The sequence below is a fragment of the Platalea leucorodia genome (assembly GCF_965183815.1).
Source record: "Platalea leucorodia genome assembly, chromosome: 4".
In the NCBI taxonomy this organism is placed as follows: Eukaryota; Metazoa; Chordata; class Aves; order Pelecaniformes; family Threskiornithidae; genus Platalea; species Platalea leucorodia.
The window spans coordinates 53,376,938-53,397,731 of NC_138826.1; the positions used below are offsets into that span (position 1 = coordinate 53,376,938).

Here is a 20,794-nt window from a genome sequence, read left to right on the forward strand (position 1 = left end):
TCCTCCTCACATACCATGTTTAGATGAAGGCAATACTTTGCCTTGCTTTCCCTAGAACATCCTTTCTGGCTCCCCTTCTACTTGCTTTGTGCAGAACATCTCCATGGCACTTATCATAGAATCACAAAATCATAGAATCATTTAGGTTGGAAAAGACCTTTAAGATCATCAAGTCCAACCATTAGCCACTGCCAAATCCACCACTAAACCATGTCCCTAAGTGCCACATTTACGCATCTTTTAAACACCTCCAGGATGGGGACTCAACCACTTCCCTGAGCAACCTGTTCCAATGCTTGACAACCCTTTCACTGAAAAAAAAATTCCTACTATCCAATCTGAACCTCCCCTGGCACAACTTGAGGCCATTTCCTCTTGTCCTATTGCTTGTTACTTGGGAGAAAAGACTGACACCCACCTCGCTACAACCTCCTTTCAGGTAGTTGTAGAGAGCGATAAGGTCTCCCCTGAGCCTCCTTTTCTTCAGGCTAAACAACCCCAATTCCCTCAGCTGCTCCTCATAAGACTTGTGCTCTAGACCCTTCACCAGCGTTGTTGCCCTTCTTTGGACACATTCCAGCACCTCAAGCAGAAGCAAAATTAGAAGCTGCCACTCTTCAAATAGGAATTTCAAGGGCCAGTTCCTCAGGTGGTCTAAAGTGGCATAGTCCCACCCAGATCTCTAAATCACCTGAAGAACTGTTCCTGTATTGCACCTGGTATCCCTAGTGTTTGCATCTGATACCATTACAACTCCTGACTGGAGCCTGGGTCTATAACTTGTTGAGCTTTTAACGATGAGTTCCTACTTCCCTTCGGTTAAAACAAAACTTGCTACCTCTCTTCTCTCTCTTTCTGTCACACACACACATTCTTTCTCTCTCTGTGAAGTAATTAAAATGCAGATGAACTCATCTCCAAAAGCAGACTTTACCTTTGGTGGAGCACTTGGTTCCATCTCAAATTTATCTGGGAATGTTCTGCTGAGGGCCAGGTGTCTGGCGTGCATGTAATACTGCAACATAAAAGAGAAGCCTTTACAAGTCAAGGAAGTCTTGGGTAGACTTAAGCAGGAAAAAAAGGAACATAAAATGAGTATCTTCTAAAAGATGATGCTGAACAAAGGCTAAACATGTTTTCAGCTAAGGAGAATCCAACTGATATCACTGCTTATAATGAACACATTGCTGTGAAGTAGTGAGCCATTCTTGTTAGATTCACACTGAAGCAGAATCTGGAATAGAAACTGCATGAGGTTTCTGTAAGACTAAGATGTATCAAGATGGAAACCAGCATTTGTCTCAGTCAGTGTAGTTCTTACTGAGTGACAGGTATTCTTTATCCCTCATGGCTCTTTTTTAACCAGGAAAATTTACATCTTTAAGTGTGCATGTGTATACACATAAACTTTGGACTCATCCTTGCATAGGAAGCATGTGTAACAGTTACATAGAAGTAACATTTATGAGTTTACTCAGGCCTGGTATTTAAGAATTTGGCAAAAACATTTATAGATCCACTATATTCACAAGTCTCCATCACATGCACAGAAAAAATGGCTTGTTGTGTCAGGGTCTTATGCTGTGTTGGGAACCATATAAACAGAAAGGTTCTCACACAGATATCAGAGCAGGACAAGGTCCAAAATAGTTACAAAACTGATATATGTGCATTCACTTCTTTCCTCCTGTGGACTTGAGAATACTGCTTTGCTACTGTCTTCTTAGTAGGTGGTACTGCAGTGTTTTCTATGTCAAATTAAAAACACTATTTTGCCTTTAAGGCACAGAAGTAGTTTAGGAGTGTTGAGGAGCCACAAGGCCCAGCAGCATTTTAGGAAGAACAGGTAGGACTTTTGAAAGAGTCTGGATGACTTTGGAGCACAAATCCTACTTAGTGTAGGGTTGCCAGCGTTGTCAGAGACCCAAGCTTTTTACATTGTCTTTAACACAAGGAGTACAAAGACCTCAGTGTGACTGGCTTCTGCTCTAACCTATTCAGTCAAGTCACATCTTTACCACTGGAGAATGGAAGCATTACACTGAAGTGTAAAGGCAGGCTTTGCCTTTAGCACCTTTAAAAGGTGCTTTTCAGAACAGGGATGTCTCCTTGCATTGTAGCATGACGCTGAAGACCGCTAGTTAGACCCACGTGTCTGGAATTTTGAATACCTCTATTACATAGTTTCACACACCCTGCCTAGGTATCTCCAGTCCAACAGATCTGAGAGTCTCTCAGTTCTGTTTCTTTGGATGATCCTCTGGCGACGGGACTGCTGACAAAATCCGTACAGGAACTGAGTCAGCTGGTTGCATGATTCATCAGGTGAGCGGAACCTCCTGTCAACTATGTAGATGCCTGAAGTACACAAAAAAGGTGAAGGTGAGTGGAACTGAAAATGGGATCTGACCTCTTACATTTCCATTCTACCTTCTGTCACATAGTCTTACAAACATTACATGTATTATATGTTCTTTTTAATGTTAGAAGGCAGCTATAACTGTAACATTTGTTACTATTCTGATGGAATGGAAAGCTGCAGAGAAACATGTATTTTTTATGCTAATTTTCTTTACCTTTCAGGCTGAAATTCAGCAAATTATTCAAAACTCAGAGGCGCTTTTTTTGTTGTTGTGTAAGTATGTCCAAAAAGATTCAAGAGTTTCTGGATAAAGACATATCATTTTTGCCTGCCATAATTTTTAAAATACTGATTGCTTAAAAAAAAATCTAGTGCTTTCCTAGTTTGCAGTAGAATTTAGAAGTGTGGATGGTCAGAATCAGCCTGTAGGAGAGAGGCTGTGTTTTCTGTAGAAATACAAGTGTTTCCATAGAGATAGCTAACTCACATACATTAGTTAATATACAGTTCTGGCAGAGAGAGGGCTGGGGTAAACTTTGTCTCTATGTAGTCTGTGAAGATCAATACTTTATTCTTACCACCTTCCTTACACCAGGGTGTTGGGAAGAAGAGGGTACTAGACCTCAGCTATCTTAATGGACAAGACTGATGGACAACTACCTTAACTGAAGTGCCCGGTGTCCCCTAGGAATGTACAGTAAGTTAAATCAACGTTCACATCTATGTTTTGGCAGAGAAGAGCAAGTGACCTGTGCTCTTGGTCTGTGACCTTTCTGAAGGCTCTCAAAGACATGTCTACCCAGGCAAGCGTATTTTGCAACTGGCTCTACCCCTGCCCCTAGGTCAGGGCATAGTTGCTACTAGTGTGGAATTGTCATTGCCTGACTGTGCAGACAAGCCGAGATACTTAGAAAGAGGCCCTACTTTGGGCACATTTTCAATATTGTCTTGACACACCAGGAGTTCGCTACCCTCCTCCTCACCACACTCCAATCATGAACCATTTCTAAACCTTTATGAGCTGATGCTTATTTGTAAGTAGGCTCCTTTTATTTTCACAGGCTTATTTTTTAGTGTACGTGATAATTTACTCTTTGTTTGGTGGGGGCAAGTTTCACTGGCCTCAAAGTCCCAGTACATTCTTGGACTATTCAAAGACAAGCAGATTTTCACTGCTGTAATGTAAATGTAACACTGAAGTGTTACACTGTAACCAGAGACATTAAAGGGAAGTGCTGGGAGACTCTAGAGTAGCATGAGGAGCGCTGAGTTTGGAAGGGTAAAGCAGACAAAAGGTTAAAGGGAGACAAAAGAGAGAGAACCTGGAAAGGGTTTGGATAAATATGAAATCTTGAATGGCTGGTTCAACATAACGAGATATTCAGACCTCTGATATTCCCCCAATGAACTCCACTGCACTAGTGAAAGCATGAAATTGAGGAGTAACTGCATCGTTGCTGTGCTTTTTACTTTCATAACTCAGAGGCGGTATTTTGATATGGTGTTAAAAATTTTACCATAAGCTGCTGGGTCAGAAACATGTTCCTGCATGAAACAGCCGAATCCAGAAAGGTTTGTGGTTACACTGGGAATGCCCATCACAGTACATTCAGCTGCCAAAAGAAACAAGACAAAAAGCATTTCAGGGCAATATGCTTTGAATGGTTTCACCTTGAGAGAAAAAAGGAAAAAGAAACAGGCAGACAGAAGGTCCCATAACACTAGAGCTGCTCTGAAAATGTCAAGTGAAAACTATTATGCTTTGTTGTGGATTTGGAGAAAAAGAAAAAAGAAAGAAAGAAAAAGACATTTTAAAGAGAAAATTGTACACTGTTTTTGCAAACATATCTCTGTGTTTTCCAGCAGCTATACTGAAAACTTTCTGGGAGTTCAGTGTTGAAACAGAGAACCCCAATATATAGTCTGGACTGTTTGTTTGGATTTTAAATTGAAGCCTGTGGTACACATATGTTCATTAGTTGTTCACAACTACTTACAAAACCGAACCTCTTAAGTGCAGGAGTGTGTTAAACTTTGTATTTTGATATTCATTGTTTGTAAACTGGTCCCTATAGCAAGAAAAAAAACAAAAACAACAAGCCCCATTATTAACTCAGGACTGCATTCAAAGTAGATGCAGAGCTACTTTTATAAAATTAGAAAATGTATGCATCTTTTGTAGTTATTTCTATCACTGCTGTGAGTAAGGATAACTGTTTACTCAGGCTTAAAGAATTTCTGCAGCTGAACTTAAGCCTAACCTAAGACAGCATGCAGATAAAGTAAATACTCTAGTCTTTGAAATGCTGAAAGCCATCTACATGGTCTTCCTTCATATGACAATAAAACTGGTGTCTATAAAATAGAGCTATAAATCTACCTTAAAAAAATTCACTTTTTGTTTCTGGCAGAATTAAATGGGTATCAACAAAAAGAATGACTTTTGCATTAGTAAAGGAAAGAGAAATTACACTTTTAACTAGTGTAAAGCACATCTTTTCTCAAAACTGCTAAGTACCAGTCTAACTTTTCTGTCCAGGTTTACTTTAATGTTCACTTCAAAATCATCCCTGGCTGTCACACTTTCTTTATACCTTAGCTGAGATTAGAACAGGAAGAGAAATTGCTGGAATGCAAGACAGTTGTCTTTCTTGGAATTGAATAGCTGTCTTACTTGGATAGAAATAGCTCTGGAGAATTACTAAATTCGCAAAATTTCTATTCTGATTCATTGGCTTAAAACAAATGCTCTTCAGAGGGGCACCCCAACTTTCATATGTGTATCAAGACTACAGAAAGTATTTTGGAAGACATAAAAAACCCAGGCACCTAGGCTTTGATCTTCATAGGTATTCAAAGTCATAGTTTGCACTGATTTCATCAGGTGTTAAGTGCCTTTTGTAAACCTGGGCCAATTTTTTAAAGTCAGAAACTACATGCTTTCTGTATCTTTAGAAATTTCCATTTAATTCTATGAGATTCTCTACCACTGCATGTATTTGTGGTAACTATCTTAGATATGGTGTTACATGATTCTATCAAACTTAATTGTTATCTTGAATTAAATCCACTGAAGTATGTCGGCTGGTAGCATCAGATTTCTTGCCCTACTTTTTTCAATATGTACATTCCTCTAAATCTTCTTTTAAAATCCTTGAATCAAGTTAAGAATTAAGTTTAAAAAAAATGATTTTTTTGTTCTAAAGCCACAGAAAATCAAAAGATTACATGTTAGTATGGGAAAGGGTCCAGCGCAGGGACAAATGTGAGTAGTTGTCAGTCAGTAGATGCCATTTTATACCACCTGGCCCCCAAATTTTGCCAGCAGTAAGACCTTTGCACTGCAGAGGAAACAGAGCCAAAAGAGTTTTTTCAGCACTCCACAAGAAACTGGCTGCAAAACTATTCTGCATCAACAGAATGGGTATTCATATTTCGATACTAGTTAAGTGTACAGATTGCCTACCTGGAGTGTAACCCCAGGGTTCATAGTAAGACGGAAATACACCAAGGTGGCAGCCTCTAACAAACTCCTCATAGTCCAAGGGCAGCAATGGGCTTGTTGAAGAAAGAAACTCTGGATGCAGGATCACCTGGATATTCAAAACTTACATTAGAGGTGAAAGAAAATGATCATCAATACATTTTAACTATCAATAAGCTTAAGCAATTTCTTCACTCTGGTCTTTTCCTAAGTATCTGGACAACACCTCCTTTGCCCATCTGTTATCTAGTTCACTTCCCACACTAAAATGTATCCTGCCTGTGTGTAGTCTTGTCCTGGAAATAGTACTCATAATGAACCATGTTTCTGGACAGGTCTTCAGCTTTACCCTTGTTGATCAAGGAAGACCATGTGCATTGAGAATTATGCCTAAGGCTGTGGCATCTAGCAATACTACATTGGTTCTCTTGGTCTGTTGTACCAAGGTACAGAGTATTGGGATCTCTTGTTCCAGAGGAGGCCTCAGGAGGATACAACACTTCTGAGCTTCACAGCATCCAATGGAAATATAGGAATGCTTATGGAGCTCAATGGAGCTCTCAAGAACTGAGAGAATTGTGAAACCAGACATATTGCAGCCCCATCATTGCAACTCTGTACCTATGCTAACTAATCTTGCTGAAAGACAAAGCTTATTAACTTAGGGTAATGTCCCGCTTTCAGGACCCGAGCTAATTTATCTGCATGACTCTGCAGGGCTTGGGGTCACTGCCCCATATTCCACTGCTAAGTAGAGAAGTGCCTTGTGTGTGCCGTCCAGTCCACTTTGGCAGGAAGAAGTGTGAGGGAAGGGTTTAACCTTCTCTGGGCTTTTTTCCCCACGTAAACATACTGCAGCCATTATTCCATCTCAAGGATATGCTTTTGTCCTTTCTTAGTAATATAGTCATGCTACTCACTTGAGTAAATCAACACATGAATATATTCAACCAGTAAATGGGCTGTAAACTCATTATGCAAGCTTATTTGATCCCAGTGAATCAAATAAGATTTTCCACTGGCATTGCTGAGGCTATTTTTCACATGCCAACCATGTCTGCATGGATATGTCATACATCTCTCAAAATTGCTTTCCATTTGAAGTTTAGAGAATTTTTGTCGATGACATTCAGCTCATTAAGTATTAAGCCTATTCATGCAACAGGTAATTTTCCAGTGGTAATGACAGTTTTGTACAAATTTGACATATACCTAGCCAATCAAGTCCGCTGAGAAGCAGGAAGAGGTGCCTGCTGTGTTATATGCTATCTGCTTTCTAATGACTTCAAGCAGTTGGTTCTGAGGAATTTTTTATTACATTTATATACAGTGCATCCTTCCACCCTACTTTTCTTACATGTAGTATATTATTACCATATTATGTTCTCAGAGCTCATTGGAGACATACACTTAGCGGAGAATATGTTAAGCCAGGAAGAAGCAACTAGGAAGCTGAGGAAAATGTTTACTCGGTTATCATCATGAGTTTAAAAGCCAAAACACTGAGAACAAGTGATATGTCATTGTCAGAGATACTATGGATCTGACTTTAAAAAGAAGGTTTGGAAGAGGAAGAATTTGCAATTTTAGGTTCTACTTTGAATAGATAGATGATGACATAGTCATAGTTAACAGACAGAATGCCAGAGATTGCCAGACCAAAAAAGGCTTTGGCAGACTTGTGAAAGTGGGAGCTGATCATTTCTGTGGTCTGGCAAGATAGATATGGAAGTAAGGAAAGGATTTATTTACATATATTTAGCTTCAACCCTTGATGTAAACATGAGCACAGCATGAACAGGAAGTATTTCTGCTCAGGATCGGAGCCCTGGTTACCTTCTACAGCAAATGCTGAGTGTTAGGGTGCTGTTCTTAAGAAATGAACTCCAGAAATGTCTGTGCTCAAACTCTGGACCTCCAGTTTTAAGCAAATGAATCTATTAGAGAGTTTTACATCTGGGTGCAAACGACCTGTGGCACTTTCTGGATTTCAGGAGTAGTAGCTCCTCATTCAGTACAGGAGGCACCAATGAAAACAATTCCCTAACATCAGATTTCTAACTTGAAACTAACTTGGTTAAACAGCAACGGAGGTTATCTGTGAAGTGACTAGTTGTTATTCCTGGAAAGGGAGAAAGAGGGAAGAAGTACTCTATCAGTATAATACCGCCTATCGAGAATTTGACTGCACTCCTCATGCTAATCATCCAGACTGAGACTGTTTAAAGAAATTCCATTTTATATCTAAAAGGAAAATGACAGAATGTACCTTTACTCTGTCTGTCCGGTTATTGAAAAGGCCAATGCGTCGGATGGTATTGAGGATTGGATCATTGCCATCGTCAATCATGTTGTGAGTGGTCACTGGAGGCAGACAGTGTCGCTAAAGAGAAAAAAGGCAATCCATAAGTCAGACAAAACTGTTGGCAGAGTCCTGTTACCATTTTCTAAGCTTAGTGGAAGACAGTGAGAGATTTTGTCTCTGATGTGGATAGGTTTTTACCCTTTCATTTCAAGGTAAGAAAGGAAAATTATGATTATATAATGTTGTCTTCTATATAACTAAGGCCACAAATGAGACCATAAAATCTGTCACAGGACTTGTTTCATTTACCTCAAAATAAATGTATTTGTACTAACTTTTAGAAAGGCCCACCACTTAATTTTAAAGGTTTTTAGTCAATATGTTATGTTTCTTTAAGGGATTGATTTTACATATTTAATAAAAATGCAAGAATCCAGGCTTCAGGAACAAAGCAAAGTTCACACTTAGTGCAGAAGAAAAGAATTAGGAATTTTGGTGTCCTGCATGTGACTGGGGGAATATCCATGGACTCCCCAAAAGAATTAGTTTGGGTCATACTCTCACTAAAAAAGACAGTTGATCTTTAAATGTCACCAATGAGAAGTATATTTGCAGGAAACTTCTTTTTCAATGCATGCATATCACTATATGTCATACACAACAATTGTACATAGTCATGTTTATTATTCAGACTAGATGTTTGTGTAAATAATATATTTTCTGACCTGAGTTGAAAAGATGGCTCTTTTCATAATGGTTATATCATCTCGGTCGAGAATCTTGTTCAAGTCTGGAATTTCTCCTCTGCAGAGGCAACACAGAGCCTGTTTTACCAAATGACTTATTATCAGTTGATAAAGAAAATGAAGAAACAACAAACAAGGTCTGATCTGAAGTCTGCTGATGTCAACATGAACCTTTCCTTTGCTTTCATGGCCCTTCTATATTCCCCACATTTCGTTCTCCCATACACTTGCTGACCTTCCAATTAGCTTCCAAAAAAGCTAAAGAATTATTTTTTTCTGTTTTTCAGACACACCTTGTTTTTACTGAAGTTCCAGTCATCTCATCTGTGCTTTGGGTCATTCACTTCCAACTGTCTTTTGACAGGATATGACTAAGCCACTAATACATATTACTTTGTCTCTGGTGCTTTTTTAAGCTGAGGTAGCTAATTTTTGACAGCGAGTAAGCCTTTGTATTACTTAGACATCCCCCATGTCTCTTAAGACTCTTTCCACAATGGGGTGCTAGTACCTTTTAATTTTTTCTCTGTGATTTGCCTATTGAACAAGTAAACTGTATATGGAACAGAGGGTCCCATATCCTTCTCCTGTGCCCTTCCTATGGATGTCAAAATTTCTTACACAAAGAGTAGAAGCACAGAAACACCACAGGTAAGCCAGCTGAATATGTGGCTCTGCAAGGCAGAGCAAAGTAACCCATACACTCACTTTAGCAGGGCATTGTAGAGTTTCTTTCCAAACTTTTCTTTCACAGATTGTGCAGTGTCCCTAGGAAAATAAATAAATATACGTATAAAACAGGAGAATCGAGGACAAAGACAGAATAAAAGAGATTCCTGCTGTTGGAAATTAAATTGTGCTTTCATGGATACTCATGGAATCAAGAATGCAGCAGCAGATAGAGGTCTGGTTCTCAAAGTTCTTTTATCCAGCAGGCAGCCATACCGACGGATTTCAACACAACTGAGGATTTGACCTGTGTCCAAAGATGAATGCACTGTGAAAGCCAGGAGCAGACCTCACTAGTGATTACTTCTAATATTTTGCTCTGATCAGTAGACCACACTTTCATCTCAGCTATGAAAAAGAGAGCATATATATGACTCTATGTAGAGAAACATGATCATTAACATTGGACACTAAGCAAGACTGAGAGGTCTCCAATTTAACTTGACCTAGTAGAAAGATGTAAGAGCTAAACAAATAGAGATTTAAAGCAAGCTTCTCCCTTCACTTTCTGCCCTATTTCCTAACTCAAAGACTTTTGAAAACAAATGTTTGTTAGACAAAAAGATAGTTTGCCATAAATAGGTTTGCAAACCAAAAACCTTCCTGGCCATGTTCTAAGCTCAAGGCCATGTTTTAAGCTCATAATAAAGCCTGTGCCAGAAAAATGTTATATTTTAGCTAAGAAAGAACTCCAGTGAACAACTCTTCTAAATGCAAAGAGCCATTTATATTATCCTGCTTTTAGCTGAAATAACTTGAAAATACAGCTGGAAGTGCTGTTGTCAAAATAACAAATGCACTCTCAATTTCAGTAAAACACCCAATTCATGGAACTTTTCCTGCCTTTCTGATTTCTAAGAATTATACTTTGGGCTAAGACAAAACTTGTTAAGTGAAATCCTAACCTTTACGAAGCTGAGAATCCACATACCTGTTAGCTGCTCTCTCCCAACTCACATAGTCACAATAGTGGATGAGTTAATTTTGGATGAGTTGTAAAGCAGCTAAACGTTAAACCAAATTGATCCAAATCCCAGCAAGCTAGTCCCCTCATGACTATATTTTCATAGACTCATGCCATGAACAATTTCCAAAACTTAAACCCAGATAGGACAGACTGCTTTTCCAGAAGCAAAGGAAACAAGGGATTTTATATCCCAGATGAGCCATCATCTATTCCTTTATAAGTGTCAGCCTCTTCTTGTATTTAATTTCTGTGACATCCTTAAAATCATTTAATACCATTATGTAATACTGATATCAGGTGTTTTTATCCAGGAGCTCCAGATTATGACCATGATAATGCTGCGTATGATGATGCAGAGGGTCTTTTGCTTTTCACAGAGCACAGTGGGAGGAATAGCTGGAAACAGCATTTTTTCCATGATTTCACATCTTTAGGTTTACCTTTACTGTTACTACTGTGCCTGCATTACTGAGCGCCAGAGAAATAACAATGTAGTAGAGATACAACAGGGAGAAACCTTTGCATATTTCACTTAATTTATACTTTCCTAATATCCATATATTGTTTATTAATATGTACCTGTTGCATTACATTCAAACATTACATACTTTGTATCAAAGACAAAGCAGAGGCCAAAAGCACTTGTTGCAAGCATGGCTATTTCTCACTGCACTCACATTATTTTCCTACAGTTCTTGCGTATAGAGTTCTCATTAAAAACTCTGGCTATGTTACCCCACTTTAGCCATCTACAGTTTAAGCTAGTTGTGCAGATCCTCTACGCATCCACAGAGGGTGACAGTCCATTTCAGAGGATGATTCCCTTCACTCATCTTAGACACTTCCTGAAGTGGTATAGGATGAAACATCATTTGGAGTAAACCATCAGTCTCCACTGGCAGTGAAGGCAGCTCAGATGCATTACTTTTAGGAAGCCAGAGTAGGACAATTAATTCCAACCTCTGCATTTTTGGTACCTGTTTCCAGAGTGATAACCAGGTAGAATCTTTCCTGTAAGTCCCAAGAAGTTACTGTGTGATGGCTCTGGAGATAATCTACAGAGTAGACAGATTTCTCATATCTGTTTTCTTTTCCAGATATGGCAAAAGCTAAATGATTTCAATGATCCTTGTTAAACTATTTCTGTCACTGTTTTTGTGCAGGTTTAGTATCCGTTTATCAAAGACTTCAACTTGATTGCTGATATCCAGAAACTGAGCCAGAGATCACCTGCTGGAGGCAGTTAATGAGATAACAAGAAAAATAGTATCCTTCTCTTACACGGTGCCTTTCATCTACAGATCTCTAAGTTGTCTAGATTTCTATCATTTTATAAATATAGAACTGGCATCAGAAAGAGGTTAAACACAGTGAGACACAGGCATAAAACCAGAAGCTAGGTCTTGTGGGTTTTAGTCCCTTAGCTTTAAGACCAGCTTCCTTACTTCTGCATCAGAGTTTAACTGCTCTAGCCACCTGATAAGGTGCACGCTTCCATTTCCCTGCTTAGATAATTAACCTGTAAATATGTTAAGTGAAATGGCATTTTTCACTTTTTTAAACAAAATTCATCCTTGATAACCCACCACTGATCTTCTCTACGGATTTGAAACTTCAGTTTTGCCAGGTCTCCCAGTTTAGAAGTGCCACACAACACATGTCTTTTCCTATGTAGAATCACATAGCAGTTAAAGTGAGGTGAAGGTTAAGTCTGCTCCTGCTTTGCTTTTTTGTTCAGGAAGTTGTAAAATGAAAACTGTATAACTGAGAAGGGCTGTGACAATCTTCCCTTTATAACTGTAAGTTTCACTGCTTGTGTATGGCCATTGCTTATTGTTGGCTATATAGAAAATTATACATAATTGTTATCAACTGTTATTCTGCTGGATTAGACAGTACAATTTCCATATTTCTAAATAAAAGAGAACATGTAATTAATTTCTTTTTCCCACCAGTGGCAGAGAAGCTCACTCTGATAAGTTAGCAGGTGGTCCTTATTTTGTGGAAGCTCAATGACATGTCCAAAGGGAGTATTATAAACAGTCAGAAGGCATCCAGAATACAGGATTTTCTAGATCCTTTGACTTTGTCACTGGAAAACAAGTACTATTTGCTAACTTGTTACAAAGAATGGCAAGGCAAGTTTACTAAAAATAACCTAGGACAAAAAAAAGATAAATATTTGCCCTTATTTATCATTCCCATCTCTTTCACCCCCACAAATACATTCTAGTTACCCATAATCCTCGATTTTAGCAGAGAAAAAAGAAAGAGCATGATTCTTCATCAGAAATTTTTGCATGTCTGCTCAATTCACTGTACGGGGCCCTTAGTGAGAATGGCAATTACCAGAGCTGCTTCCGGACTGCTTGCCCTTTCAGGGTTTCCACATTGAAATTGTTTGTCTTTGCTGGCATGATGAAGAACACAACAACTGTAACATCAGTCTTATGAACCTACATGGACACAAGATGGAGAGAAAAAAAAATCTCACTACAAGTTATCACAGCCAACTTTAACAGTAAGAATTAGTCACAGGAAAAGCCAATGCACATTGATTGGTTGTCCAGGAAGGCTCTGATCTTATACCTCTCCCTTTAGCTATGAAGTTTTTGTCAAGTCAGAGATATAGCTGAGGATAGATACAGGTAAACAGATGTCACCCAATTCCAATTTGGGCAATAGAGATCTTCCTGACTTCTCATGGTTGAGAGGCCATGGCTTAGGATGTGAATATAAACTGCAGAAAATAAAAACCCTACACACATTTTCTCATCTGACACAAACTTTGTTGGCTCAAAGAAGTGAGCAGTTAGTTTACTAGCTGGGGTATGCCCAGGCATGGGGTGAGGGATTCCCTACAGGAGCAAGCAGAACTACCTTCTATAGCAATAGTGCCCCAGAGGTATGGGCAGAAAGAGGCATGACAGCAACCACTGTCTACCTGAATCCCTGGCAAAGAATGTGCCAGACACACAAAAAGCTGCAAGTAACTTCTTGCTCATCTGTCACATCCAGCTACTGCAAAGGCAAAAAGCATTTGCTGTAAAATCTGACCCTTTACTTATAGATGGTTTCACTTGCTGGTTTCTCCTGTGCATTAACAAGATTCAGAATACCAGGTCCCTGAGGAATTCCTCACATGGAGCAGAATGAGGTTGTACTCCTGTCAGTAACTATTTAAAGAAAAGCTAAGGGTGAACTCTGTTCAGAGCTGTAAAAATCAAATTATTTTGAATTGCCTCCGTTCTAAACTTTAGACACACAAACATGTTATTAGCATGCCTTCTCTCAGATTGAAGTGCAAGGAAATGTATAGTATAAAATAACCTACGGGAGTCATCTGTCATTTTAAGGTTCTTCCCTTCCCTCTCTTCAAGGCAGGTTCAAAGTCCATCATGCTATGATCTCAGTGTGTATTAACAATCTGTCCCAATATTCATATTTTATTTCCAAAATGTTAGTAATGTTTTCAGGTAGCAAAGGAAAAGGACTCTATAAAATAAAATAATTCCATCCAATGCTATGTATTTTTTAGGTTCAGGCACACCACTGGGACTTGTTTAAGAAGCACCATCATTCCCAGATTCACTAGGAGTACAGTGTTGTCCCCAGTGGAATTACCTCTTGAAATAATTACAGAGCAAGTGTTCTTTGAACAGCTAATCAAGCGCTGGCATGCATGTTGGAACAGTAATGCATTTAAGCCAGCCTCAGCTTATGGTAGAAGCAAGTTGCAGTACACTGTTCTAGAGAGCTTTGGAAAACTAGCCTCAATTTCCTTTGACTTTCCATCAGCCTAGCTTGTCATTGATGTCATATAAATCATTAGATACAACAAGAGATTGCTGCAATCATTGCTCAAGCATAAGACCTTCCACATTATCAGCACTTATAGTTAATAGCTATGTAAATGCCATTAACAGGATGTTGCACGGCATTACCAAACAACAGAAGTCAGTTGTTTGGCAAAGTTGTGGAAGAAATACTTAAGTTATGTGAGGTGACCTCTTGTGTGAGTGAATGGATTAAGTATTTCCAGAAAGTCCACAGGCACTAATGGTGTATTAACAGAAGGTTGCAGTAGAACAAGTGTACTTAGGGCTTTGAACATTAATATTTTTTCAGCCCTGCTGACAATACAGTATCAAGATTTTTATCCAGATTTTTCATAGCATTTAAATGATAGAGTACAAAAGACAGCATCTGGGACAACAATCAATTGATCCTTGCTAGATGACTGAAAACTGATTAGCATTTTTTTTATTTTTTATTTTAAATATATCAGTCTTTGTAACACACCTGGAGACATTTTCAATGACCTCATCTGTAGATGGTAAGTGCTCTGCTCTTTGATCATGACAAGGTCTAGGTCTTATCTTCATTAAAGTACTTCACAAAGGCATTTAGAAACATTGCACTTGTTTTTTACCTGAGGAAACAGAAGCATGGAGGAGTGAGTGGCTTCCTCATGCTTATTCATCAGGCCACTGCCATACTGTGAATTTTAATGCAAGATTCCCATGCAGTGTGATAATAGTACTCAAAAATTTAAAAGATCATGGTCAGGTCCTAATGAATTAAGCAATTTGCTTAAAAAGACATTTTTAAATTGCATCATTAAAGGATTACTTTTATTTGCCTTCTAATATGTAAACCTTCAGGGTAAATTCTTGAATCGTATTTTCAGTATTTTTCTCTAAAAACAAGGGAGGTAACCATGGATTAACTTCTCGAACTATGTAATCAATTATTTTTGAGTAGCCTGAGATTCTTACATACTCTGATCATTCCGGGAGAGAGTTTTATGAAAACTCTGAATATCCCATAATTATTTTCCTATAAACCTGAGTATGGCATGGAAATTCTTGCAGGTGACTTCCATAGTATGGTAAGTTTGAGCATAAGTTCTATGTTATCCACATTTGCAGAAGCTTTCTTACCCTCAGCAAAAAGTTTAATCTTGATAAGGCTTCTAGAAACATATCAGCTCCTTTGTTGGAAAACTCATATCTCCCAGCAATGAAGAAAAATAAGGTTTTCTCAAGATTGAAGTCAAGGTGGCTGAAACCAAGCAGACAGACAGACAAGCGTAAAGTATTTCTCAAGATATAATCAAACAAAACACACAACAGCTTTCTATTCTGGAGGAATTTATTATCCCAAGAAAATAATGAAAGAGAGGCTTTTCTGCTGTTCTTTAAATTGACTGTCTTAATCTGATAAACTGCATCTTGGGTAAATAATGAAAAAATCAAGACCTTCTGCCTGATCCCACGATCTGTTAAGCAGAGTTAGAACTGGTGTCTAAAATTCCTTTAGCTTCTGACTGAGAAGTCCCAGACAGGTCTTGGAATAAGTTGGTAACATTTCACCTCTATGAAGTACTTGTTAGTCTTCCTGCTTTGGTTCTTGCTTTAAATAGTGTTGGACAACCATTGCTAATTTTTGAAAAGTAAAAGCATACCCATAGAAATGACCTCGAATGAACTCTTGGATCCTAGCCTTGTACATGGAATGCAAATTCTGAAACTCATGCATTGCTGAAAATTTCTTAATGTTCAAGCCATTTGGGGTGACAACATCTGGAAAAGCAGAGAAAAGGCAGAGGTAGACATCTTCAGAGTTAGAGAAATCTTTAAGGAAAGAACCAACATGTCTTTCAGTTGTCAATATGTGAACAGGTTATGTACTCTTACTACTCATGGGTAGGGAACAGCACTGTCTAACACAATGGTCTCCACCAGCTTACTCCACAAAGCTATTGCATGTGGCACTCCACTGTCTATAGCATTGAAGTGGCTTTGTACCATTTTGACCTGTACTTAACATTAGCATAGACCCATGCCCTTTTGTCCTGTCAAGACTTAAGTAATGTCTCCATTTAGCCATATGTTTTTTGTGCAATATGCCCGTTAACTCTTTGTTCTTGATATCACTGTTTCCTGCTTTATCACTATAGATTGAAAGCTCTTGAAAGCAGAAACTGTGCTGTACTATGCACTTGTTTACTGCATGGCACAAGAGAGGTCTCTTCTGTCAAGACTTCTGAGGATTTACCAGAAAGGGGAGAATATAAGAAACCTTTTTAAAAAGACCACTTTTCAGTAATCTGTTGGATCTCTCCTAAAAATAGCCACAGAATAGTATGCTTTACACTTTTATGGCTGCTTTCCTCAAAGATTCCAAAGCATCTTACAACTAAAATTTGTTCATTTCCAGTATCTTCTAAGATAGAGTTATAGGATATACATAGAGTTATAAGGATAGACATAGCTTGTTGAACCAACACTGAAATTCAGTCACTCTTCACCTTTCTGGTACAGTACAGCAGCTATTCAAAGGCTTGCTCTAAATCTAGTTGAAAAAAATGGAAAGAATGCCATTTTCTTTTCTTTGAGTTGGCTTATGAAAGCCATGTATGGAAATGAAAGGGAAGGACAGTTTCTCAGTAGATGTATTTCATACTAACACAATTGACTTCGGTAGACCTATACTAACTTATGATACCAGAGATTCTTCAAATACAAAGAATCTTCAAAGAAGCCAGAAGCGCTAATTATTAGAGGATGCACTGGTGCCAATTTCATACTTGTTCTCCGGGCAAGTGTCATCAGGTGTATAGTAACCACAACCATTAACTGTAGCAATTTTAAAAGTTCTATGCATCACCCAAAGGACCTTCAGTAAGATACCATTCCCTACCACACATGGTTCATGCAAACAAAAGAGCATCTCCTTTGATCTCAGTGCACATGGTTAACTCCTCCCCATACATCAGGGTTACTGATGGGAGCACAGTCTCTTGCTTGCCACCGATATAGGACTTGAACATTACTTCTATTGTGGTCTTTCAGTCAAGGATCCCTGACATCCAGGGTTTCCCATCCCTTCCCCTAACGGTAGAGGTTTGCATGTCTAGCATTAAGCATCTGACCTAATACAAAACTGTCTCTTATTTCTGGAGAGACTTAAGGAGACGTCTTTAAAACATCTATGAGTCCTCTGGTTGATTACATATCAAGATGATCTTAAAATAAGTACAATCAGTTCTCCATATGCTGTCCAGTATACTTGCTTGACATTTTTCATGCAAATGCCACAGCCAATTTTAATGACTTCCTTGAAATTTACAGTCTGCTTTAGCAGTTATGTATATTTCCCTGCCAGGTAAGTCATCTCTGATTACTCTTTATCTTGTGAAGTGTTTTGAGAGTCTCTAGGTTAAACAGCAGTAGATAAAAATATAACCCTTATTAGTAACCATGCAATACCAAAAATTTCAATGGATCTGTCTTGAAATGCCACATTGCAAACTGAAGACCAGCCTTTACCAGGAAATCTTTACTTGTTAGGTACTTGGGATTTGGTTCTGAGTGAGAAGAAAGGAGAGTCTTGGTGAGCCTGACAGGAAAACTTGTGTTCTTATCTTCTGCTGTCCAGCACTAGGAGCTGCTCTGAACAAAGACCTATGGGGCCTTATATGAGTGGGGGGTCATCAGAGCAGAAACACCCTCCATTTCTCTTTGTGTTTACCAACAACATATCTTCTCATTCCTCTGACCTCTTTCTTGTTCAGCATAGAAGAACTGGCTCCTGCAGGCCATAGCTTTGAGACTGCAACCATTTCAAGCTCTTCCCAATAAAGTAAAAATCCTTGACTGGGTATTTCTGGCCAGTTTCCATCCACTCCCTTGCATTTATTTATCAGGGAGTTTTGGACACTCTCACCCATTATCAGCAGCCTATATATAACCTACTCCCATGTCCTTTGATTCAACTGCAGGTTCATTTACCCTTTCATCAGGATTGCGGCTCAATCCATCTCTTAATTAAGACTTTGAGATACAGAACACATATCCAGTTCACTATTTCTGCTCAGCATACAATAACATTTTAAATATGTGTAAGGCAATGTGCCCTTGCCCTAGGGAAGACGTGATGAGAGAGCTTTGTTCCTATTTTAAGTGTTTTAGGGTTTTTGTTGTTTAATGAATTAACAATATTTTTGTTTTAAAATTGTCCCAAGTAGCTCAAACCAGAATTATTTGACTTCTGTATTTATAGGAAAGAAACTGGCCTTGATTTAAGTAATAATAGCACAGTATGTTGTTTTCTGTTGATAAGTCACTAAGATTCAAGGTTGACTCATACTTTTTCAAAGTTTGCTTCTATGATTTTGATCAAATATATACAGATACGAAGTCTAGATCTAGATCTTAACTGATACCTAAGTCTCTTGGAATTTTGATTCAAAGTTTTCTCTACTGCTAATGAGAAATATGTTTCATATCTGAATGAAAATATTAGAAATCCCATATCAGTTTTCAAATCACAGGAATATAACTTATGATCACTGACAGAATCTTGCACAATACTTCAAAGAGGACAGGTTCAACATTAGATACTCAAGCTTTACGCAAATATGGTTTGATAAATTATTGATCAAATAACAACAGCAGCAAGTGAAAGCATAATGCAAGCAGTCATTCTGCCAGGTTTAGACTGGCAAATCGGCCTTTGTCCTGGTGCAAAAGCTCTATATGCAATCATGTCTACTGAATTTTTCCAAGCTTTTTTTGGCTTTTCTAAGTGATGAGATTTATAAATTAAATTATAATCCAAGTTTAATGTTAATGAGAAGTAGCAAAGACTGCTCTACTTACCACATTTCCTCAGTTATTTTTAGTTAACAACTTTGTTATGAAGTTTACCTCTCAATAAATTCAAATGCAAATAAAAGTTAATTGTGCCAATTCTACATTCCCCTTTTAAAAGTTTGTTTTTAAAGTGGATCGAGAAGTGTACAAATTCTTTCAGTATTCACGTTCCTTTGCAGAATTCAAGCTTAATGATCTACTGAAGGACTGCTGACCTTTCTGAGCAGCCAATGTCTATGTTGATTTCACAACTTCAGAGAGAATAAATAGTATGAGACCAGACTCCTACACAGTTTATTTGTGGTCTAAGGTTCAAAGAAACTATTAAAGTACGTATTCCCATCAGAACATATTTTCCACTTATAATTGTCTCCTAGGACTTGGGGTACCAATTCCTATTGAATTTCTTTCTAGCTCTGTCAACATGAAGCATGATACGTGTCAACCATTTCTTAACCCAAACATTAAATATATTTACTTGGTTTCTTCAAAGTTGCAAGAATAATCAGAAAAAGCTCAGGCCTGTGAATCTCTCTGCGTGGAATTCTCTTCAGCTTCAACTGACGTTCTATCTGTGAGCACCCTGCAGATTTTCTCTCCCAAATTAAATTGGATTCAGACTCATTTCAGTCTCCTAAAATCCCAAAACACAAACTATGACTTTCAAGAGTAGCTGTTGTGGGGAGAAGCCTCATGCCAATATAAAACAGCTTCAAAAGTCTGATTTTCAGAGGTCAAGTGCTCTGCACTTGGTAAAAAACAAGACTTTTCAGAGATATCCCAGATTAGATGACTGAACACTTAAATTACATTTAAGACATGGCTGTCACATTTAAAATAAAAAGAAAAAATCTTCTAAGTTCGTCATCCTATTGACAGTTTGTCAGGGATGAGGCAAAGCATCCAATGGACTTCTCTTTTAATCCCGATGCATGAACCACGATGTGGCTTGAAACATTGAAGTTAACAGGGATAACGGTCCAAAACTATAATTAGCACTGAAATTCACCTAAAAAAAATCTACAAAGAATAAGCACACCAAAAAAACCCCTAAATAATCTGAGCATTGTTATACTTAAAATAACCAACTAAGACATGAACACACCTGCTAAATAGTCTCAAAACTGGTTTGCAGCTTTTCCTCCATGATGCTTACCTGCAGATGGGAGTATTGTGGCTTGTCCTTATAAAGCACAGTGCTGATTTAGAAAGAACTTTAATGACACATCAAACTGGGGTCATGACCTTATTCAAACTCCATGCATGGAACATGACAAAGTTTGTTGCTAAGTTCCATGTTTTATTAGACTAATATTCCATCACTGGAAACCCTGCCAGAGACAAAACTCCTGAAGCTGAGATGTCCTTGCGAAGAAAGCCTAACATCCATGGAGTAAAACTAATGCTCTCCTGAAATGGTACCGAAAGCTGTTATTAAATGGTGCTGAGCTTAATTTCTCTGGATTACATATGCTACTAGATTGTGTTTCAAGTGACATTATCTGCACTTTTCTTTTGAAATTGGTTATTCTCTGTAGTGT

At 38.2% G+C, this 20,794-nt stretch overlaps 1 protein-coding gene across 1 annotated transcript in view; it reads right to left on the minus strand.

Moving 5' to 3' along the window:
- Positions 1 to 20,794, minus strand: part of GYS2 (glycogen synthase 2) — a gene marked incomplete at both ends in the record, with an annotated part of 46,380 nt that overhangs the window by 846 nt on the left and 24,740 nt on the right. Inside the window, 10 exons of the mRNA XM_082308951.1 lie at positions 935 to 1,015; positions 2,195 to 2,358; positions 3,880 to 3,975; positions 5,829 to 5,955; positions 8,116 to 8,229; positions 8,877 to 8,955; positions 9,606 to 9,665; positions 12,943 to 13,049; positions 15,537 to 15,657; positions 16,061 to 16,178. Of these exons, the coding sequence (XP_082165077.1) occupies positions 935 to 1,015; positions 2,195 to 2,358; positions 3,880 to 3,975; positions 5,829 to 5,955; positions 8,116 to 8,229; positions 8,877 to 8,955; positions 9,606 to 9,665; positions 12,943 to 13,049; positions 15,537 to 15,657; positions 16,061 to 16,178 (1,067 nt within the window). The remainder of the gene's footprint in view (positions 1 to 934; positions 1,016 to 2,194; positions 2,359 to 3,879; positions 3,976 to 5,828; positions 5,956 to 8,115; positions 8,230 to 8,876; positions 8,956 to 9,605; positions 9,666 to 12,942; positions 13,050 to 15,536; positions 15,658 to 16,060; positions 16,179 to 20,794) is intronic.